The sequence below is a fragment of the Ascaphus truei genome, chromosome 1 (genome assembly GCF_040206685.1).
Source record: "Ascaphus truei isolate aAscTru1 chromosome 1, aAscTru1.hap1, whole genome shotgun sequence".
Lineage (NCBI taxonomy): Eukaryota > Metazoa > Chordata > Amphibia > Anura > Ascaphidae > Ascaphus > Ascaphus truei.
The window spans coordinates 92,282,860-92,306,069 of NC_134483.1; the positions used below are offsets into that span (position 1 = coordinate 92,282,860).

General features: G+C 40.4%; 2 protein-coding genes across 2 annotated transcripts in view; one reads left to right on the forward strand and one right to left on the reverse strand.

Moving 5' to 3' along the window:
* UTP15 (UTP15 small subunit processome component) overlaps nt 1-1,631 on the reverse strand; it is a 28,281-nt gene extending 26,650 nt beyond the window's left edge. The window contains exon 1 of the mRNA XM_075591748.1: nt 1,345-1,631. The gene's annotated coding sequence lies outside the window, so the exon portion shown is untranslated. The remainder of the gene's footprint in view (nt 1-1,344) is intronic.
* On the forward strand, nt 1,469-20,267 carry ANKRA2 (ankyrin repeat family A member 2). The gene is made up of 9 exons (XM_075591761.1): nt 1,469-1,695; nt 5,840-6,227; nt 8,061-8,219; nt 12,271-12,336; nt 13,954-14,051; nt 16,210-16,335; nt 16,496-16,562; nt 17,670-17,750; nt 19,614-20,267. The coding sequence occupies exons 2-9, from the start codon at nt 5,942-5,944 to the stop codon at nt 19,667-19,669; spliced, it is 939 nt and encodes a 312-aa protein (XP_075447876.1). The 5' UTR covers nt 1,469-1,695; nt 5,840-5,941; the 3' UTR covers nt 19,670-20,267.
* Nucleotides 20,268-23,210: the final 2,943 nt, after the last annotated feature.

The following is a 23,210-nucleotide window of genomic DNA, read 5'->3' on the forward strand; positions in this document are numbered from 1 at the left end:
GTAAATAAAAAATGATCTGAGGCAAGAAAAAGCAGTAGTGAGACAGGGTAGAAATGCACTGAAACCAAAGAACGCAGATACAAAGAGAGCGCAGATACAAAGAGAGAGGCAGCGCAGATACAAAGAGAGAGGCAGCGCAGATACAAAGAGAGAGACAGCGCAGATACAAAGAGAGAGACAGCGCAGATACAAAGAGAGAGACAGCGCAGATACAAAGAGAGAGACAGCGCAGATACAAAGAGAGAGCACAGAGACAAAGAGAGTGACAGCGCAAGCGCAGATACAAAGAGAGACTGCGTGCACAGATACGAAAAGAGAAAGCGCAAAAACAAAGAGCGCCCACATAGAGAGCGTGCGCAAAGTTTGTGTGTGTAATTAATACATTAATAGAAAACCAGCAGGTGGTAATATGCAGGAAAGAAGTGAATCTAGCTGAAGAAAATTAGATTATTCAAACAACAAAATGTTTAAAAACCACTTGTACAAGAAAAAGCTGTGAGGCAGAGACTAGTTTACAATAATCAAGATTGGAGTAAATACCGGCCGAGTTCTCAAACTACAGAATCACAAAAAAATCATGAGCAGTAAAAACCGCAACATCAGCATGTCAATCTTAACCATGCCTGTGACATATCTGAACATTTTGCAGTGTATTAGTCAAACTGCTACGTGTGGTATCTGTGCCCCGCACACACGTATTATATACCGATGTTATATACGTGCCCTGCACATGCGTGATATAATAACTATTTCATATAGCACTTTTCTCCCAATGGGACTCAAAGCGCTTAATAGTTGTAGCAGGAGGCGCAAACTTTTTTCCCTGCGCTCCCCTGCGGCGGTCAGCTCACCCCCGCGGCCCCCTCACCCCGGCGTCATGACGTCACGTTGCCATAGCATCATTTGATGCCGCGTTGCAATAGCGACACGTATGGAGCCAAGGTAAGTAAAGGTTTACAGAGGCCTTGCAGCTGCAATTTAAGTGCCTTCGGGAAGCGCGCGCGGCCTCTGTAAACTGCGTGGCCTCTGTAAACCGTGCGCCCCAGTCTCTCGCCCCCCGTTTGCGCACCGCTGCGTTATAGTATAGTGCGTGGTACACAGCACATAGGATTGTTACAGACACAGTTTCTGTCCAGATGAGCTTACAATGTATAATTTTGGTGTCTGTACATGTGTATATACACCCCACACATACATGTGATATCCATGTAGACCATGTGTATCCATCCAGATCCCATACATACATCCATACATACATCCATACATACATCCATACATACATACATACATACATACATACATACATGTGTATCCATCCAGACCCCACATATACCTGTTATATACCTGGGTGTACACACCCCGCACAATGAGGGTTGTGTACTCCGTTGCTCACTCGCGGGGAGTCACGTTGCCGGAGTCACTGCTGCAGGCCGCCATCTTGCTCCGTGACGCGCTTCCGGCGAGTGTCGTTCCCATCATGCGTCATCGCCCGGCGCCCCAGGTTGTCAGGATAGCTGGTGTGTGGAGCCGAGGGAGAGGCGGTAACGTCCGCAGCGGGGCCGGTCACACCTGCGGCTGGTACCAGAGAAGTGTCCCGGGCCCAGGTGCACGTGTTCCGGGGGCTGGTACATCCGCGTGACATCTAGACCGGATGTGACGTCCCTGTAATAACATAACAATAGGGAGGCAGCTGAGGTGAGTAACAAATGGAAAGAATAAAGAGGTGGAGATATTGTGTGTGTATATATCTATCTCTATTGTGTGTGTGTGTGTGTGTGTGTACGTACGTGTGTACACACACACACACATATACTGTCTATTGTTGTTTTTATATTTATACTATATAGTATGTGTGTATGTATATATATATATATATATATATATATATATATATATATATATATATATACATAAATACATACATACATACACACACACACACACACACGCGCGCTTCCTTAAGCAAAGCCAAGCATGTTTATTGTAATGGGGGTCTGTATCTGCCCATAATATAAGCAAGTACACAGCACCTGGTGTGTGTATATGTGTATATATATATATATATATATATATATATATATATATATATATATTCTCTACAGGTGCTGTGTGTACTTTGTGCTTATATTAGGGGCCGACACAGACCCCATTACAATAATATGCTTGGCTTTGCTTAAGGAAGATATTCCATTCTAATGGTTTAAAGTGATTAAACATGTGACTGTCATTAGTACAAAGTACTGTATTCTATTGTACATAGGCCATCTGTCATTCCTGGGCAATCGCAGTTGTCGCCCAATGCAATTAAATCCAAAAACAAACACTGTATTGTGAATATTGTCTGCAAAGAAATGTGTATAAAGTAGATTTGGTCAATAAGGAAAACATTTCACTTGACAACTATATTAAGAAATTCATTTTGATAGCCCTTTTTAGCTTGATAAATATCTGTTCAATAGGAAAAAGACATCATTAGGAAAACATTGCTTGAATTCATGTGAAAACTTTGTAAAAAATAATAATAATAATTTGCAAGGTATTTAACTTTAACATTTATTACAAACGGAATGTGTATGTAAGTAAATAACAAGATATCTAGATTATAAGCTCTTCGAGGTAGGGATTTCCTGTCATATTGTCTGTTTGTTGCACTTATTGTATTAGTATTCCCTGTATTGCATTGTTTCGTCTCTTTATAAAGCGCTGCGTATACACCATGGGTGCTAGATATATAAAGATATACACACGTAACAGTAAGACACCCGTACTTTCCCATATCCTGTAACAGTAGGGATGCGGTTGCAGTGGGGTTAGGCAGAAACACCGGGAAAGGACAGGTGCTGCGATTCTCCACGTGTGGGGACGGGTTCTGCTATTCCGTTTACACTGGCAGCTGTGTCTTCTTAGGCTGCGCTTATAGTACTGGCTATAGCGACGCAACCGCTGACGTCAGCCGTCACTATAGCGATTCCTGCACTCTGGTGCGGGAGGGCAACGGGGTTGTCAGAGGCGTGGCTGTGAGCGGTTCGCCTGTATTGGCTGAACCGCTCACGTGCCACTGACGTCACGCTTCCGCTGCTGTAAATCTCAAATTCTCTGGACTACAGCGATTTTGATCGCTGTGTCGCTTGTGTAGTGGGCACCCGCGACGGACTTCAAGTACTGTCACCGTTGCCAGTATTAGAACCGCAGCCTTAGAAGCGGCTGCATCTCACCCAGAGTCACTGGCTGTCCTTAAAATGTCATTGACTCCCATGGCTGACTTCTAATAATGCCGTCATAATAAAGCAATTCAATATTGACTTATCGTTAAAAAAAAAATGAATCATCACAATGGTACTCTAATATCTGTATTTTGCTCAACTCTAGTTTAAAGCATTTTATATTAAAGCAATGTTTGCTTTAAGTGGCCATAGATAATGCACATAAAGTGATATCCAGACAATGGTAATAACTTGAGGGAGCACGTGAGTGAGAGTAAAGGCATAATAAAGCTTAGTACCCTTATGTGTATCTGGGCCTGAGCAGTCCATATCTACTCCATAATTTAAGCGATTTTTAAATGTCCCTGTACAATATACCTTCACTGCTCTATTTCTCTAATATAAGTATAACTGACTTTAGACTGAACAATGACATGTTTAATTGGGATAGAAGAAAAAAAAAAGAAAGTATGTATATCTTTATTTATATAGCACCATTAATGTACATAGCACTTCACAGTAGTAATACACACGACAATCATATAAATAACAAATAATATAAATAACACAATGGGAAGAAGTGCTTCAGACATACAAGTAACATTTAGGAAAAGGAGTCCCTGATCCGAAGAGCTTACAATCTAATTGGAAGGTAGGAAGAACGTACAGAGACAATAGGAGGGTGTTCTGTTAAATGCGTCTGAAATGGGCCCAGCTTTATGTATCATGTGTCTAGTATTATCCACAGTGGTACTCATATGCTTCTTTAAGCAAGTGGGTTTTAAAGGTGGATAGCGAGGGTGCTAGTCGGGTATTGAGGGGAAGGGCATTCCAGAGGTGCGGGGCATTCAGTGAGAAAGGTTTAAGGTGGGAGAGGGCTTTAGATACAAAGGGGGTAGAGAGAAGACATCCTTGAGCAGAATGCAAAAGACGGGATGGTGCCTAGCGAGAAATTAGGGCTGAGATGTAAGGAGGGTCAGAAGAGTGTAAAGCTTTAAAAGTGAGAAGGGGAATTGAGTGTGAGATGCAGGATTTGATAGGAAGCCAGGAGAGTGATTTCAGCAGGGGAGACGCTGAGACAGATCTAGGAAAGAGTAGAGTGATTCTGGCAGCAGCGTTTAGGATAGATGGTGGGGGAGACAGCTGAGAGGCAGGAGGTTACAGTAATCGAGACAGGAGACAATGAGGGCCTGTGTCAGAGTTTTAGAAGTCGAGCAACAGAGGAAAGGGCGTATCTTTGTAATATTGCGGAAGAAAAAGTGACAGGTTTCAGATACGTTTTGAATGTAAGAGAAGAATGTGAGAGAGGAGTCGAGTGTGACCCCTAGGTGGTGTTAGCAGATGAGACACTGAAAGAACGATGGGAGAGGTAAGAGGAGATCCAGGATAGAGCTTTGTTACGAATACCAAGAGTATGGAGAATGTGAAGGAGAAGAGGGTGGTCCACACTATCCAAAATACAAAAATCTTTAATGGAGTAAATGCAACATAGGAAAACACCTGGTGTTTGCATTTACTCCATTAAAGATTTTTGTATTTTGGATCCTCTCCTGACTCCCGTTTTTTGGCTGTGCTCTACTCTTCTTACCTTAATCTGGATGACTTCAGCAGCACGTCTTCCCTACAAGGAGGTGTTCGTGAGTTTTAACCTTTATTATTGCCTTACTGCCTTATTATTCCCAATGAAATTGTGAGTGGTGGGTTCATCTCATTCACTCTCAGTTTTCAGAGAACTCTGGTTATATTTGGCTGTGGACCTACTCACCTGTATATTGTATACACCTACCTATGCGACTCACTACCTTTTAATACAAGCTAGGTATTGGAGCATTTTATCAATTCTCTCTACTGGTCCACAGGATCAAATGCTGCAGAGAGGTCAAGTAATATGAGCAGAGTGTAATGACCTCTATGCAGCATGGGATAATACGCTTTAACCAGATTACCCACTAGAGCGCTCTGCGGGTATAGGTATGGGAAAGAGAGATTAAAATAAGGCATGGATATCTTATAATCTTAAAACATTTGGGGTTTTGTGCCCCATTTGTTATGTATTATGGCAAGAGCAGAACTACAACTCCCAGTATGCCATGCTGCAGAGTTACTGGATCAGTGCAGTGACTGCAGACTGGCACAGACCTGTCCAGCAATAAGTGCTCGTAAGAAAGTTGGCTAGTGCTTGGGTATCACTGTACTTTTTGCTACTTAATAGTCAAAGTAACACTGATGTTTAACACATTGGCTGCCAGAAAGACCAACAACACATTTCTCTGCAATAACCAGGGGTCGACAAATGCGGTCCCCATGGGTGACTGCATTTTGGCCGCTGTCGACTGCTTACCTGCGGTGACGTCTCCCGGTCTTCTCCGTCTTCTTCTGCAAATTCATCTTTTCCCCCTGCAGCTCCAGTTAAAATAGCCATGCGGCGTCAAGTGACGCGACTGACTTTGGGGGGGGGGGGGCAAGTGGGTTTTTGCCTAGAATGTTGGGCCCTGGCAATAACCATGTTAGAAATGTATTGATGTTATCCGTTTTGCTCTGCAATACGTTGCTGGCCCTTCTGGCAGCCAAGGAGTTAAATACATTGATAAAAACCTCCTTCCTTTTCCCCTAACCACAGATTTATTTCTTTTCAGGTTCTGCCCAAGTAAAGTCTTGTGGTTTCTTAAATACTTAAATGCAGAATTAAAAGGAGCTGCCCACAGAGACGAAATGCTGTAAGTACCAGCAGCTCTACCATGGCTACTCTGAAAAGTTTGGCAAGCCCCGCAGAGCTGGCAGGGGAGCAGTGTGTCAGTTTTTGCCTGGCCAGCATGCCTGATATCAAAGTGGAGCACGTGATGGACACGAATCCCGAGGAAGGCCCAGCTCAGAGCGTGGCAATGGGAATGAAATTCATCTTACCAAACAGATTTGACATGAACGTTTGCTCTCGGTTTGTCAAGTCCCTGAATGAGGAAGACAGCAAAAATATTCAAGACCAAGTGAACTCTGACTTGGAAGTGGCGTCCGTCTTATTTAAAGGTGTGTTTTGTTGTGTGTGTGTGTGTGTGTGTGTGTGTGTGTATATATATATATATATATATATATATTTGTTGTGTGTGTGTATATATATCTCACAAGAATGACCTAGGCGCAAAGAGGGAAAAGAGAAGAAAACATAGGGTAGTATGTAATGGTAATTGACACCTTAATTGGTAAGATATGCACTCACAGAATAGTAGTTTATAAAGGGCCTTTTATCCACCCTGGGATCTGGACCGGATAACGATCTCCCACTCCTCACGAGACGTCTTAATCCAGACAACTATATATAACTGCTACAGGATTCCAATGGCCTGTCCTCCGTCTCACAGGTAAACATGAATCGCTCCCTAGGGTTTTCTTAATCAATGTTGCTCCCTTCCTCCGTTAACACGAGAACATTATCCAAGATGGCGGCTCTGGCTTCAGTAGCGCTAGCTACTTAGCTAGCTAAGGTGTCAATTACCATTACATACTACCCTATGTTTTCTTCTCTTTTCTCTCTTTGCACTAGGTCATTCTTGTGGTATCTACATATTTGCAGCTATTGTGGAGCTGTGGACCTAAAAGGCAGCAGGTTGGAATAGGGAAAGTCAGATTGTAAGGGTTATTACCTTCCGATATATGTGGTTTAATTGTATTTATTGAGTTTAAATTGTATAGGATTGCGCAGTGTGTTTTTTCTTTTTTTATTATATATATATATATATATATATATATATATATATATATATATATATATATATATATATATATATATTGACAAAAAGACAAGACTAGATATGCAGGTCCTAACATTACTGTACCTGTGAATAAAAGTAGTGTTAGTACCTGCATAGTAGTCATGCCATGAAGTGGCTGCAGGCTTATAATGCTTTAGCCAAAGGGTTTAACTAAATGACCCGTACTTATGAGAAGACAAACATTGAAGTATTTAACTATGTATTTTTTGTCATATTGCATATTGCATGTAGCATTGGGTATTTTTGCCTTTTTTGTACATGCATCCAAGGACTAGAAGTAATCATGACAGAGTAAAACAAATACAGTTTTAGATATCCTTGATATTTAATACAGTACTGTACAAAGTTATACAATTGAAGGGTATGGGACAAGTTTCGCTGTGTGTAGTTTGCTTCTATTTAGAAAGTTTATGTGCTACATATTTTGTCTACATTAGTTGTTTTCACTAAGCCAAATATTTGCTATGCAGTCTTGATATGTATTCACTGAACTGGCTTTTTTCTTCTTGTTTGCACAGGATTGATTGTACTTCATTCTAAAGAGGTTATTCTTTAAACTCCAATAGTGCCGGTCAGGGTACTATCATTGCATGGCAACTCCCCACAATGTTGTAATGGCTTCTAAGCATTTGCGATTTGTTTTCAACACTATACTTTTGTAAATCGTAACAGAGCTGCAGCAATAAATCGTGTCATTCCATAAGTCAGGGGTGCACAAACTTGCCCCCCTGTCTGCACTGCCCCCGTACTTGCATCCCCTTCATTACCATGTCTCCGGCGTCAAATGACACAGTGGGGTCACGTGACGTCATGTTGCCATGGCAACGTGTCGCCGGAGACAAGGTAAGTGAAGTTACAGAGATCTCACGCGATCCCCTAGCATTTAATTGAAATGCCCTGGGGAAGAGCGCGGGGCCTCTGCAACCACCCCCGCCCCCCGCCTCTGAAAAATCTCGCGTCCCCCAGTTTGCGCACCCATAAATTACCAATGAATTGAACCTGTTCATAACCCAGTGACACGTGTGAAACTGAACTGATGTTTCTTTGCCATTTTTTAAGCATCTCTTTGGTCTGCTCTCCTTCCATCCAGCTGAATGCAGTATCCACACCTCCCCGTCTCCTGGAATCCAAGTCAGACACGTCTACACACCATCAACAACCAAGCATTTCTCTCCTATCAAACAGTCCACCACACTGACAAACAAACACAGGGGGAACGAGGTATCCACAACCCCTCTGCTGGTGAATTGTAAGCACTTCTCTTCCTTAATCACTCTTCAATGTTTCTGCATCGGCTCCTGCATATTAACCCCTGCACGGTCATGGGCGCCAAAGGGGTTCAATGTGCCGGTCCTGCAGCTGCAGCCATTTCAAGTAGTCAGGAGCCTACTATTAAAAAGCAATTATCTCCAAAGTGACACAGCATAAGGTTAAAAGGAAAGAATCATTGCAAACACCAGAAGGTATGTTCATAATGGGCAGATGCAGCAGACTTCAATGTACCCGCGGATAACACAAGCTATCACATTACAGCGCAGAATGTCACCGCGTTTGCATAGGATTGTGATATCCCATTGTAATTTGGTGTTTGAGGAAAGGTTTGCTGAAACCCCTGTATGGCATACAATGAAGTCATTTCATTTTCCTCTCTACAATTCAAATAATGGCTGCTTCAAATATTTTCTAGGCTGGGAATAGTATGGTGGAAAGGCTTCAGCAGGTTATTCATTTAACTATGATCATGCTGATGGGGGTGCTAAACGGCGTCTGCAGTGATCGCACCCTTCTGTTTGTATTCAAAATGCTGTAAGTCAGGGGTGCTCGACTCCTGTCAAAGCCCCCCCAACAGGTCAGGTTTTCAGGATATCCCAGCTTCAGACTGAGCCTCTGATTGCGTCACCTGTGCTGAAGTGGGAACTGAGTAAACCACCTGTGCTGAAGCAGGTACTGATTGAGCCACCTGTGCTGAAGCTGGGATACATAAACATAGTGACTAGTCGCTCACCTATCATCTTGATATGTGTCTTATTTTGCCCTATTCTGATGGTGATTATACCTATCTAGCAACTTTTTTGTGTTGCTAATTATAACAACTATTTAAACACACACTGTTATTTCACCATATACCTTATATCCATACAGGGTATTGTTTCCTATATGAGCAGTGTATATGTATACCAGCTCATCCCCATACTATAGCCGTCTCTTCTACTGAGGATTTTAATATCCTGTGTATATATGTTCCCTATATATGTTGGTTTGTCTTTTTGCTATAATTAGATTTATTAAAATTTTATTATTTTTGGTTTTATTTGCATTTTGAGTCTGTTGTCTTAGGGTCAGTGGACCCTCTTTTGGTCCTATTAATTATACATTTGCCATCTCCTACAATGTACATATCTGTACACTGTAACTTCTGAGTGCAATTTATAGGGCTTTTAGTGACCCCTGGTGGTCACTTGTTCAACTGAAGCTGGGATATCATGAAAATCTGACCGTGGGGGGGGGGGGAGGGGGAGGAGGAGGTGCAGGGTGTGGCATTGAGTCCAAGTGGTAACATTTGCATCTATTATTTCCTGCTTGTAACTTCTTTTCTGATGAAACAAAGAACTCCTGTTTGAGTAGGTTTCTGTTTCCATTTTCCCCCGTCATAGCTAAAAGCAGCAGTCCAACGGAGCTGGTCAGTGGTCCCCCGACTTCCTGGGACGCCTCGGTTCTTGCGATACCGGCCAAGAATCTTTTCTCTCCCCGACACAAAATAGCTGCAGGGCCAGAGCTTGTGGCGGTGGCCAATGGTGAGCTGTAATGTCATCTGGAGATGACTCCGCGACCTCCTATCGATGACCCCCGCAGCCATACTTGTAGTTATTTTCTGTCAGACACCCACCGGCGCACAAAACTACAAATATCTTCGGAGCAGGGGGTTCCCCGGAGGTCGGAGAACCACAGATCAGCTTCAGGGGACCCTCCGATTCAGGTAACTGCTGCATTAACTGTGGTGATCATCATTGTGGGTTAGTCTGGCAGTAGTGAAACTCCTGCCATGTCTAGGAACCTCCAATATATGCACAAGGTCTTTTCAAAACGACAGTCTGCGAGGAGAACAAAATGAACACGTATAGAGGGTAAAAAGAAACAAACCGTGACCCTTCTAAGATATTAGCAATATTCCCTTTGCTGTCACTTTTCAATGAGAATTTTCTCAACCTCTGTCATTTTGAAGCCGCAGTTGTGAGACGCGGATTTACTGTCTCACTTGCAAATCGCTGCAATCACATATTGCAGCAGCTAATCGGTGGTAGTGCAAGCTTCACGTGGACTTTCAAGTGGCAAGCCCACGTAGCCCACCAGAAACCAAATTCTACAAAGAATGTACGAGTGTCATTAGCTTCCCTAAATAAATCTAACCATGGTAATAACAAAAAATATTGGCTGCTGTGATTTGTCTTTTTGGGGGGGAGGGGGGGCTTATTTAAAAATATGGATTGGGAAGCGTTTGTCAATGAAGGGTGTTCTCTAACCGTAGCCCGCCCTGCCCTTTTTAGAGAGCCAATGCAAATAATGAGGATGGGGGGGGGGGGGCAGGGGGCGAAGAAGGATTTAAAATGTTTTAATACTTATGACGAGCATCAGACTTGGGTAATGCAGGCAGATGTATCCATCGTAGAAAATGTCAATGGCATCAGTACACGTTGGTCCTGGGAGGGACTGTCTCTTTAAAGCAGCGAGACGTAACATCGTATGTTGTGTGTTTTTATTTATTTATTTTTTAAATCAGTTCTGTAGTATTAGATAATACTTACTGCATGTTTTAAATTATTATTATTCAACTCTTAATGCCATTTTAATGAGTTTTAAAGCATCCTTTTGATTTCTACAGCAGGTTTAGCAGTGCAAGAGATTTGTAACACTTTCCTGTTTGGGATCATTTGTTGCCAATGTTCCTAGCAATTTGAGCTGCAAACTCTAACAATAGATAATGTTACCTTAGTAATATAAGGATACATTGTAGCTGATGGGTTACACTGACTGAAGCAGCCATTATGTTAGTCACACAATCCACACAATCATTATTTTGACAGATTTATAACAGGAGCACCAAACGATTGCCAGGTGAGGTAAGAATGTAGAATTATACATTGTCACATGCTTTATATATAAATAATAAGAAGGAAAAAAATGGGGGGGAGGGGATGTAGTATTGCTGCTTTAATAAGAGTTCTGTATGGGAGCCCCTGTCTGGTCGCTAATAATAGAATGCTGTAAGTGACACTGTGAGTGCCTGTGATTATAGGATCACTGAAACGCTCACTAGGTTTCAGCTTCATCTACGACCCTGCCAATGTTTGTGAACCAATATTCTGCTACATGTCGGACTGTCAGGCAGTGCTAGTCAACCCACAGTCGTAATACACATTTTTTTGATGATACAGCTGCTTAAGAAGATTTTTTTTTGCTTTTACAGTGATTCTTTGCTTTCATTTTATGCTGTAGAAACTGGAGGATAACGAGTACACAAACCCAGCGTGTCTCCCAAATTGGCTGGCAATGTATTAGTGAAATTCTACATTTTGATCCTAAGTCTAATAGCAAAGGAGTCATTTAGTTGCAACTTTTGATTAAAAAAATGATTCAAGCCGGCTAACCCTGTCAAGGTAAACGCCATTTCAGCAGGTACCTACAGTGAATGTATAGTATTTCTTATTGTCCTGTGGACTGAACTTGGGGAAATATGTGAAAGTGCCTAAAAGGTTACATGAATGAAGCATAATGCTGTGCATATAGCATTAAGCAATAACTGTGATTCAGTGCAGCTAAAAACTGGCAAAAGCCGGAAATAAATCCCCTTAACAATTATGGAAGAAAATTGTGAGTGCACAAGTTCCTTAGTGAAAGTAAGAATATATACACACATTTCTCTTATTTATGTCAGATACAATAATAATTATTATTATTAATAATATATACACATTTCTCTTATTTGTGTCAGATATAGACACTCAGCAGCTCTTCAGTAGAACCTCAGACAGAAACTGGAGGATAACACAAATTTCTAGGATTTGAGGCCTTTTTTAAAGTGGTTCACAGTTGACATAAAATAAGCAGTAGGAAATGGAGCTGTTGTGACTACACTCACTTTTTTTTTTTTGTAACTTAAATATACATTTTCTTTCTAATGAAGGTATGGAAGACAACCTGAATATGTGATGTTTTTAGGAATGCTTTGATCTTGCTTTTATTTTCTCAAAAAGTGTCTTGGAGTACGGCTCAGTAAATTGATGAGTATTCTCCTATCACAGCACTGTCTGTTCACCAGCTGGCAGCTCAAGGGGAAATGGTTTATTTGGCTAGCCGCCTGGAACAAGGTAAGAGAGAGTGTCTTTTCCCAAAACCTTTACAGCAGATTCCAGGTATAATTCACTAAACCACAGTAGTTGATTAGCACTCTTTGATTAGCACACACTTTTGAGACTAAAGTGAATATTACAAATGCAGACTACTGCACTTCTGAAATTCCATACATTTAGATTTCTACATCTTATTTATCGCAGTGTTTCTCACAAATGCATGGCAATGTTAACGCCTTCAGCGCTGAACCAACTTGGGACCCGTTGCATTACAGGTCACTCCAGCACTGAAGGTGTTACATTTTTAGGGACCCAATTATGTAATCAAAGCTTCAGTCAAATTAAGTACGATATTTTGGCACAGGTATGCTTTCTAAAATGTATTTTACCTGTACTACTTTCATTGAAACGAAAAATGTTACTGCAGTACTAAGGTTGCAGCAACTTCATGTATTTTTTAAAGCAGCACACACACACACGCAGATATACCACATAATAAAACATGGGAAGGATGTTGATCCAGGGAATTATCTGATTGCCAATATTTGTAGTCAGAAAGGAATTACATTTTCCCCTTATGAGATCTCATTAGATGATGTTTCACTGGGGTTTTTTGTTTGCCTTCCTCTGCATGAATATACTGTAAGTACAAATATAGGATAAAGTATCTGTCGTCTAAATTTAACAGGTTGAACTTCATGGACATACATCTTTTTTCAACCTCATCTACTATGTAACATACATAGTTACATAGATGTGTCGGTGTAGATGTGTCAGTGGTGGATTTTGAGCATGAAATACTTTAATATCATTAAAGTTTCAAACATGAAATCTTGTATGTTTTAAAAAAAAAATCTGTTCTGTAGTATTAGATAATACTGACTTTTTTTAAATTCTGCATCATGCCATTTTTCTTTGATTTCTATAGCAGGTTTTAGCCCACCTACCCAGCAGTGCAAGATCTTTGTAACACTTTCCTGTTTGGGATAGTGTTACCAAAGTTCCCAGCAGTTTGAGCTGTAAACTGTAACTATAGGTAATGGTACCTCAGTAATATAATAATTCATTCTAGCTGCTGAGTTAGACTAACTGAAGGATTGATTGGAACTGAAAGGCAGCCATTTAGTTAGGCACACAATCAGGATTTAAACCGATTTTATAACAGGAGCACCAAGTGATTGCCAGCGTAAGTAAGAATGTACAATGATGCATTGTCACATGCTTTACGTATAAAAATAATTTAAAAAAAATGGGAATGTAGTATTGCTGCTTTAATATCTACTTATTTTGAATTTGTATAGCAAAACACACGCCTTCACTTGTAACTTGATCATTTAAAATTAAGTAGTTTTGGGATATATTCATGTTAACCTATAAATCATGTACTGTAGGAAGCTGCAATTCCTACTTATTGCTATTGATGCAACTGAGACCATTTTGGAAAATGGCACTGTGCTAACCAGAACAATCACCTCTCTATAGAGAGTCACATATTCTTTATATGGCATAGTTCCAGCAAAATGGAAAAATAATAGGTGGTTAGCAAATGTTGCCAAAGTCCTTGACCTAAAGTTCCATTTTTAAAAATTGTTTTTTTACATTGCCATACAAATAATTTGCTTTTTTTTTAAACAGAAAGCGTGATTAACCTCACCGATGACGAAGGTTTTACGCCTCTGTTGTGGGCCGCAGCTCACGGGCAGATAGCTGTGGTAGAGTTTCTCCTTCAAAATGTAAGCAGCACACACATTGTTGTCAGTGCAAATGCAAGAATGACTAAAAAGTAGTACATCTTTCCATTCTTTTGCCATCGTTGTGCTAAGGATTAACGCGGTTTAGAAAATCTGGACCAAAGTGTCTCTGTGTTCCTCTGTTTTGTGCGTTGCGTTGGTCTTGTTTCTTCCTGTGCATCCCATTCATTTTGGAAATGTACCCCTCTTGTGATAGAGGTCTACAAATCTCAGTAGAGCAATAAGAAACTAGCTCTGCTGGTGTGGGGAGAGGGGGGCTTGAATAACCTTTTTATTTGTAACATTTGTGAGTTGCAAATAGTTCTCTCACTGGTCTGGTCTTGAGTTCAAGACTTCCTTTAACTTGGTGGTTTTAAACCTTTTTCATTCAAGGAACCCCTATTCATAATATTCTGTGGCCAAGGAGAGACACACGCACACTCACCTCTCATGTCCATGCTGCTTCCTTCTCTGCTTGCCCTACTCAGGCACATGTTCCTTACACCTTCCCCTGATTGGAATAATGCAGACAATTAGGATGGAGTAAACTGTCCTGCTTTCTCCTTGCTCTTGGAGAATGGGAAAATTCTGTGGCACTTTTGATCCTCCCACAGCACCCCACGGTACCGCGAAATACTGATCAAACTGATCCACTTCTACACCTTTATCATTTTACATACGAGATCAAGCCCCTGATCTGTGTGCCATGCCAGATACACGTGCCCTTTTTGCCATAACAATCAAACTTGCCCTCCAAGAAAGCTGACACTTGTTTTGCACTCTTCCCATACAATTCCTGATGTTTATTGTAGCGTATTAATGATGGGGAATAGTCAGCATGGATTTATGAAGGATAGGTCGTGCCAAACTAATCTTATTAGTTTGTTTTTGAGGAGATAAGTAGGGATTTAAACCACGGCAATTCAGTTAATGTTGTCTATTTAGATTTTCCAAAAATTTTTTTTAGTGTACAAAATAAAGGAAATTGGTCTGGGTATAAATATTTGCATATGGATTGAAAACTGGTTGAACGATAGACAACAAGGAATTGTAATAAAATTAACCTTTTCAGGTTGGGCTCAAAGTTGTAAGTAGACTACCTCGAGGATCAAAACTGAGACCCCTGCTTTTTCACTTGGCATAGAGCGTAAAGTCTCCATCTTTGCTGATTAGCCTAAATTATGTAAGGTAGTGAAATCAGAGCAGTATATTTTTACAGTATGCAAAAGGACTTGGGTAAACAAGAAAATTGGACAGGTAAATGGCAGATGAGGTTTAATACAGATACATGTAAATGTAACACAGGGTCATCCCTTAAGGTTGGAGGAAAGGAAATTTCACAAGCAACAAAGGAAAGTGTTCTTTACAGTAAAGGCAGTTAAAATGTGGAATTCAATTCCCATGCAGACTGTGATGGCAGATATAATAGATATGTTGAAAAAAAGGTTTAACATATTTTTTTTAGAAAGGAAAGGTGTACAGAGATATACCAAATAAGTAAACATGGGAATTAATTTATTTTTCCCCTTATGAGATATCATTAGGTGATATTTCAATGTTTTTTTGTTTGCCGTCCTCTGGATCAAAATACTGTAAATACAAATATAGGATAAGTATCTGTCGCTAAATTTAGCATAGTTTGAACTCAATGGACATGTATGTGTCTTTTTTCAACCTCATCTACTATGTGAATGAGCTTTTCTGCTTCCCACCCTAGTGTCTCCTAGATGTATTGCAGCCCTCCTCTAAATCCCCCTGCTGGTTAGGATTGAATTCACCCATCACTTCACAGGTCTTTCTTCTTTCATTTAGTGCAAGGGTGGCCAACTGTTGTCCTCAAGGGCCACCAGCAGGTCAGGTTTTAAGAATATCCCTGCTTCAGCACAGGTAGCTCTCAAAGACTGAACCACTGATTAAGACAGCTGTGTTGAAGCAGGGATATCCTTAAAACCTTACCCTTTGACCCTTGATGGCTGGAGTTGGCCACCCCTGTTGTCGTGTGTTACACTTGAAGTGTAAAGTTGCCTCTGCTTGTTTCCACTACACTGCTTAGCTTGTAAGGTGATTTGTTGTTGTTTTTTTAAACTATATTCATTCCCAAAATGCAACTGGATTTGGAGTGCAGTTTTATTTAACTAGAATAAATGTCTTTTTCTCCAAGGGTGCGGATCCTGAGGTCCTGGGAAAAGGTCGAGAAAGTGCCCTATCGCTGGCGTGTAGCAAAGGATACACGGATATAGTGAAAATGCTTGTGGAGTGTGGAGTTGACGTCAATGAATATGATTGGGTGAGGTCACTACTAAAGCTCGTCGCTGGAATGTGGTAATACATTTGCTGCTGGGTGGTCTTGCAGTACAGTTCTTTATAGAGCCATCCAGCAGTAAATGAGTTAAACCTTGACCAGTAATCATTTATTAACAGATATGTATATGTTCTGCTGTTTTCAGAATGGAGGGACACCCCTGCTTTATGCTGTGCATGGAAACCATGTGAAATGTGTCAAAATCCTTTTAGGTGAGAAACAACACGTTATTAGAGCTCTAGGAATACAAGACCCCGGTTCTTATGCTGTTCTGCGAATGGCACAAGGCACTCAGAAGGTTGGGAAGGTACAATTGTTATCTCATGCTGCTAAATAAAGACTTTCGTGTATATAAGCAGCAGAATTGGGGACTTGTTTTAAATGTCACCGGTACACAGGTCCGTTCTGTTTTTTTTTAACGTATGATACTAATTGAGGAGGATAGCACTGCAGAAACATCTTGTATGTGTATTGTCATAGTAGCACATTGTACTAGTGATATAAATATGTTAAGATGGGTGCTTGTTGCTTTTTTACTAATATGGAAACCTGCATATTTTTTAATTTACAATCAGATCTCTGAATGGTGCAAATGAGATGATTTGTCAATCTTGTTTCCTCCATCACAAGGGTAAGATACAGATGTAGCCAACGTTATGACTCCCACCGTCGCATTGCAGTAGGACATAGACAATGCACTAGCGGGAGAAGTGGCCATTATTTTGAATCAGTCATGTGCGGGAAGTTGGGTGGGGCTACCGTGCTACTTTACTCGAAGAGCAATCATAGAAATAAATGGCACACCACTGTTAATAAAGACATGCAAGTATAATTCTGCTTCTGGTGCTTACCTCCCAATGGTCCCAGCGTCTCAAGGCTGGACCTGATAATGGCACAAAAATGAAGGAAAGGAGGAGCACACAGGAGACACGTGTTGGGTCTGAGGAAGGGACACATTAGTCCTGAAACGTTATCTGTACTAAAGCTCTGATGCTGTGAACACCTTTATTGAAGTTTTTCAAAACTCAAATCAAGTCTCCTGTGTGCTCCTCCTTTCCTTCATTTTTCTACTTTACTCGAAGGAGTGTGCCAGCAGATGCAAGAACAGCTACCTCTGTATATCCTCCCCTCCCATCTGAGCAGTTGGTTAAGGGTGTAGAAAGTCAGAGGTAAGGGTAACCTGTCATCAATGATTTTTATTTCGTAAATGTTTTATCTAAAGTCGTCAATCCTTCAGATTGGCCTATTAAACATATCACAGTGTGGATCTTTGTGGGACTTCACCTATAATGCCTTGTTCTTACTGCTGTGTTTGACAGACAATGGTGCAGATCCAACCATTGAGACAGACTCTGGATACAACTCCATGGACTTGTCCATAGCCCTTGGCCACAGAAGTGGTGAGTTCTGAAAACATTTCTGTTCCAGTTTAATGTGTATTTACTATCCTTATGTGTATATAACAAGACATATTTGCTGAAACACTTATAATCACACTGTAATAAATCACAACATCACCTCCTCCTGTCTGCTGCTGTTTTATTATATTCTTTTTCAAGTTTCGTGGCAATCAGAAAATATAGCTACTGCCAAAACATAATAACAAAGCAATTTCATATGGTATAGAAGAAAGAAAGAAATATATATCTTCATCTCTAGCGTAGGTATGTTTTCGTGAAAAGGTTCAGCTGTTACAGGGCTGCTAAGTAACAACTAATGCCTCCTTAAGGAGAGGAACGGGTGGGAGGGGAGAAGATAGAGAGACAGCAGGGAGAGGAGGAGACAGAGAAAGACAGCAAGGAGATGATGAGACAGATGGATGTTGAGGAAGGAATGGAGAGCAGTGTGCAAATTGGGCAGGATTGAGTACAAAGAGAGGGTAGGAGAGACAGCAAGGTGAGTAGGAAAGAGACAGACAGCAAGGAGAGGAGACAGGTGAGTAGGAGAGGAGTGCGTAGTGTGAACAGAGAGGAGCAGACACAGTAAGGAGGAGAGGAGAGTGCAAAGAGGAGTAGGGCATGATTGGGGAGAGGGTAAGGTAGGGGAAGAGTGGACAAGAGACAGCAAGGAATGAAAACAAAGAGTAATTTTTAATTAATAACCTTTCAGATCTCCTAGATCGATGTATGTTATGCCAGCTACAGTATACAAATATTAAGTTAGGGTATGGTGGACTTTAGTCCCCTATACCATTCAATATACAGTGAGAAGATGCAGAAGTATAATCAAAACTAAAGTGGATACATTCACATAGACACACAAAGTATAAACATTGAGAATTACTCCTAAGTTCCAATTGTTGATGTATTGTTAAAAAGGCATTCACATTGAATAACATTTAGTAATATTATTTCTGATTCCATAGGTGAGGTTTCCCATAATATCCATCTCTTGTTCTTACTACTTCATCTAACCATTTCAGCGGTAGAGAGAAGGTTCTTGTCCAATAGGGAGCAATAATACTACTAGCTGCGCGGAGAAGCTGACAAATCTTTGCAAATTGTTTCTTTATCCTTCCAAGAATTGCGGAGAAAACCTACAACTGACAGAGGGACAGGGAACCAAAGCATATTTAGATGACCAAAAAGATGCTATTCTGGGACATGACCACCATAAATGTAAAAAATTCCCCCTCTGCCCACAAGGTATCTACGTCAGGGGTGGCCAACTCCAGTCCTCAAGGGCAGGTTTTAAAGGATATCCCAGCTGCAGCACAGATGGCTCTTTGACTGAGCCACCTGTGCTGAAGCAGGGATATCCTGAAAACCTGACCTGTTGGTGGCCCTTGAGGGCTGGAGTTGGCCAGCCCTTATCTATGTGTTTTAATTTCAGACAACAGGAGACAGATATATTCTATAATACATTTGCGTGAGCTCTGACATGTATTCTGCTTAATGAACATGAAAACCATGTTTCGACTCACTTCTTGAGCAGCTATTTAGAGCAGATAATGTTGTGATAATTACAGCAACTAATAAATATAGTGCATCATTATTAATATTATTAAAATTACTTTGCTTTCATTCCAATGGCAGATATATTTTTATGAGGCATAATTTGGCCCGAACAATAAAATATTGTATAATGCATAAACAATAACCAAGTATTACCAGTATTCAGTGTAACCACATACTTGGTCTCATATATACAATGATTACCCATGATTACAGGGTTATAAAGCTGCTTTCATCACTTACATTGTATTGTGTTGTTGTCTCTTTATTTTGGCAGTTGACTAAACTTTGTCACTGTTTTTGTTCCAGTTCAGCAAGTTATTGAAACCCATCTGTTGCAGCTTCTTCAAAGTATCAAAGAATAATGGACTCTTGTATATAGTAAAACAGAAGATGTGGATAGTTTGTATAATTCAATAATGTGTTGGTTGTGTATTTGAGTTTTACCTCAGTCAAGATATTTGCTGTTTTAGGACGTTTTAATATTTTTTACATGTGTGTGTTCTCCAAAGCGGTCTCTGGGTTTGGAGTAGGTCTTCAGACTTTGTAAATATATTTTATGAGACCACTTATCACTCCCTGCTCTCTGATTTGTTGCTGTGCATTAGAGGTGCCTATTGCCTGACAAAGAACAAGCCCCACAATTTGATTGGTTACTTTCTAAACATTCCACATGGACCGCCTTATATCCCCCCTCCTAATTGATAGAGTATGGGAGCAAGTTGATAATCTAAGTGTGCTCACATGTGCAATAAGACCTGACCATTGTATATGTGTTTAAGATATTTAAACGGCTCCAGTGCACAGCTGGAGTATTACACACTTTTGGTCTACAGTTTGCTGCATCTGTGCACCCCCTTGTTTTATAACGAACTAATTGCTTACTTTTAAAGTCACATTTTAATGTTAGTTGCAGAAATACGGGGAGCGCAGGTAACCGGGAAAAAAATAAGAGCAAATATGGTGCAATACCGTCTGATATAAGTGTAAACAGTGGATCAACTCTCACGGAATGCACACTCACAATATAGAAGGGGTCATCGGGCAGCAAATCCCATAAGGACTTTTAACCAGTGTTTCTTTTATGGTTTAAAATATGAGATTGTATTTGGCTTGTATTCACTTGCTTTTAATACATTACCATTACCATCTGCACTATCCTGCTGTTCTCTCTTTTTGCATGGGATCCCCAAACTGCATCCTATGCACTGACATATAGGAGCATTGTATTGCGGGTTGAAAGAAACACTGGTTAAAAGTCCTTATGGGATTTGCTGCCCGATGACCCCTTCTATATTGTGAGTGTGCATTCCGTGAGAGTTGATCCACTTTTTTCACTTATATCAGATGGTATTGCACCATATTTGCTTTTAGTTTTTTTCTGGTTACCTGCGCTCCTCGTATTTCTGCAACTGGTCGTATTTCATATTATATATTTTCTTCCCCACTGGTTATTTTCACATTGCACTCTTGATATTTAAGTAATACCGGTATTCACGTATGATTATTCTCTTCATTTCACGAGTTTTGATTATTTCACACACTTACAATGCCGGGCGAATATTTATTTTTTTAAGGTCACATTTTAATGTTAATAATAATAATAATAATAATGGTTGTCAATATTTATTTTGTTCTAGCATTAGGATTACGTGAATCAAATGAGTGACCTATAGCCATGCACTGTCAGTAGCATGGACCTGTTTCTATAGTAACCAAGTTTTAAGCAAGACAGGTAAATATGCAGCAAAGCAGAATCGGTGGCGTTTTCACATTTCTCGTTGCTTCCAGTTCTTGTTGCGTCACATGAGTAACTGTAAATATCACCGTTTTACTAAAGTTTGTATATAGTGTACATGCAAAAATGTGTACCTGGTATACATGTTTACAAGTGGGCATGAAGTTACAAATAAATGTTTCTTGTGTTCCTCCTCTATGGTGATTTTCCTATTTGTAGTATTTCATGATGAGTGGGGATAAATCAGTTATTTCTAACAAAAGGGGATTACTTGCTGATAACAATATCACGGTTAATATCTCATGGGGTATTTCACTATTTTTAGTTGCAATGTCCCAGCCCCACTTTGAAGTAAATCGCATTTCCTTTTCATCGTACAAATGATTCCAAGAAAAAACGAAGCGGTGCAGCACCCACGCAGGTAAGGACACAGACCAGGGTAATGACACTCAAGTGTTAACTTTATTGACACCCAACAGCCCCCAAAACCACTCTGACGCGTTTCGCACGATACACCGTGCTTTGTCAAAGAGAACATAAACACAAGACAAACATCGGCATAAAATACCCATCGGACCCCGCGTTCTAACCAATGGTAACTCGGCACACCCCCAGTAACTCCCACCTGCTGAATATTCAATCTCCAATCTGGCTAATCAAAGAGGGGGGAGTGTGTACCGAGCGTCACAGGGTGGAGAGAGGTAACTTTGAAAACAACAACCAGGTCAAAGGGATATAAAACATGGATTTAAGATATTTAAAGAATACACTTCAACCATTCAGCCCATATACCTGTTTGTAATAACATATAAGGACAAGAAATATATGAATATAAAAACAGGAATCAGGGGCTGTATTAATCCTGCCATATGAATTGTCACTAAAATCTCATCTCTAAATACATATTGAAAAATATACATCAAAAAATATATTAAGGAATATATAAGGCAGAAACAAAAAAAAAACAATAACCCCTCCTCTAAACCTATGAATCTCATTTATCACCAAGGCCAAGGTAGGAATATAAATCCATTTCCTTTTCATCGTACAAATGGACTGATAACGTTTTCACTGACACTGATGTGGTTTGCCCGCGTGGCAGGGAAAATGTGAAAGATAATAATAGAACCTTTTCAATAAACCTTTAAATTACACATAAATACAAATGTAATAAAGCTTATGATTGAATAAAGCACATCAAGTCACCGCTTGAGCACGGTTCAGTCTATTATATTGCTCCAGTATAGTATATTCAGGGAATACATCCCCTTCTGTGATCGAGTGGCAGTGCTTTGCACAGCACGTACAGTATGTCGGGCAGCTAAGAGGATTAAGGTAAAAGAATTGGGAAAAACTCTGGGACAACTGTGACTGCTCTAATGTTTCTGTTTTGGAACAGTATAACGTTTCTAAGTTGATAACATTAGAGCTACGTTTCAAAGAGAGATATAGAAATATTGACTGCTCCAGACTCTAGAACCAGTAAAAGTGAGAATAGGTGCTACACAATGGGGATATGAGACATCAATACAGTATGCAAAGGAGGGAGAGTCCCAAAGATATCTCTGTTAGTGTGTGAACATTAGGTAATGATAGTAATAAATCAATGATAAGGTGTATATGAACAAATTAAAACTTCACATTTAATTAATTAGAAATAAAATATGTACAACTATTGTTATTTACAAATACATTAAAATGGAGGGGGAGGAGGTAAATGGAGGGGGAGGAAGATAGCTGAGGAGAAGAGTGTAGCCTGAGAGTAATCTCCAATGACCCCCAAACTGTGATCTACGATGTAGAAATCTGAAGCGAAGCAAATCTTGCTCTCAGAGATACTTTTCTCAGAGGAGTATGGGGCCAAATGGGTTATTCACAGTGTCGCTGTAGGGGGAGGGGAGCTTATTTACATACAGAGCGAGTAAACTACAATATTAACCCCTTCGCTGCCATCAAAAAGCAATGTGTTGCTGGCCCCTCTAGCAGCTAAGGGAATACGTATCTACAGTTCCTGTCCTGCCTTTCATGTCCTCTCTCTATTCTTCACTAGTTTGCATATTGCCCTCTACCTCTTTATTGTTCTTACTGGTTTCCTCTTGTCTACTCCACCCTGTTGGAGGACACAGTAATTCCCACTGGGGCTGGATGTGGCACACACAGCATCAGTA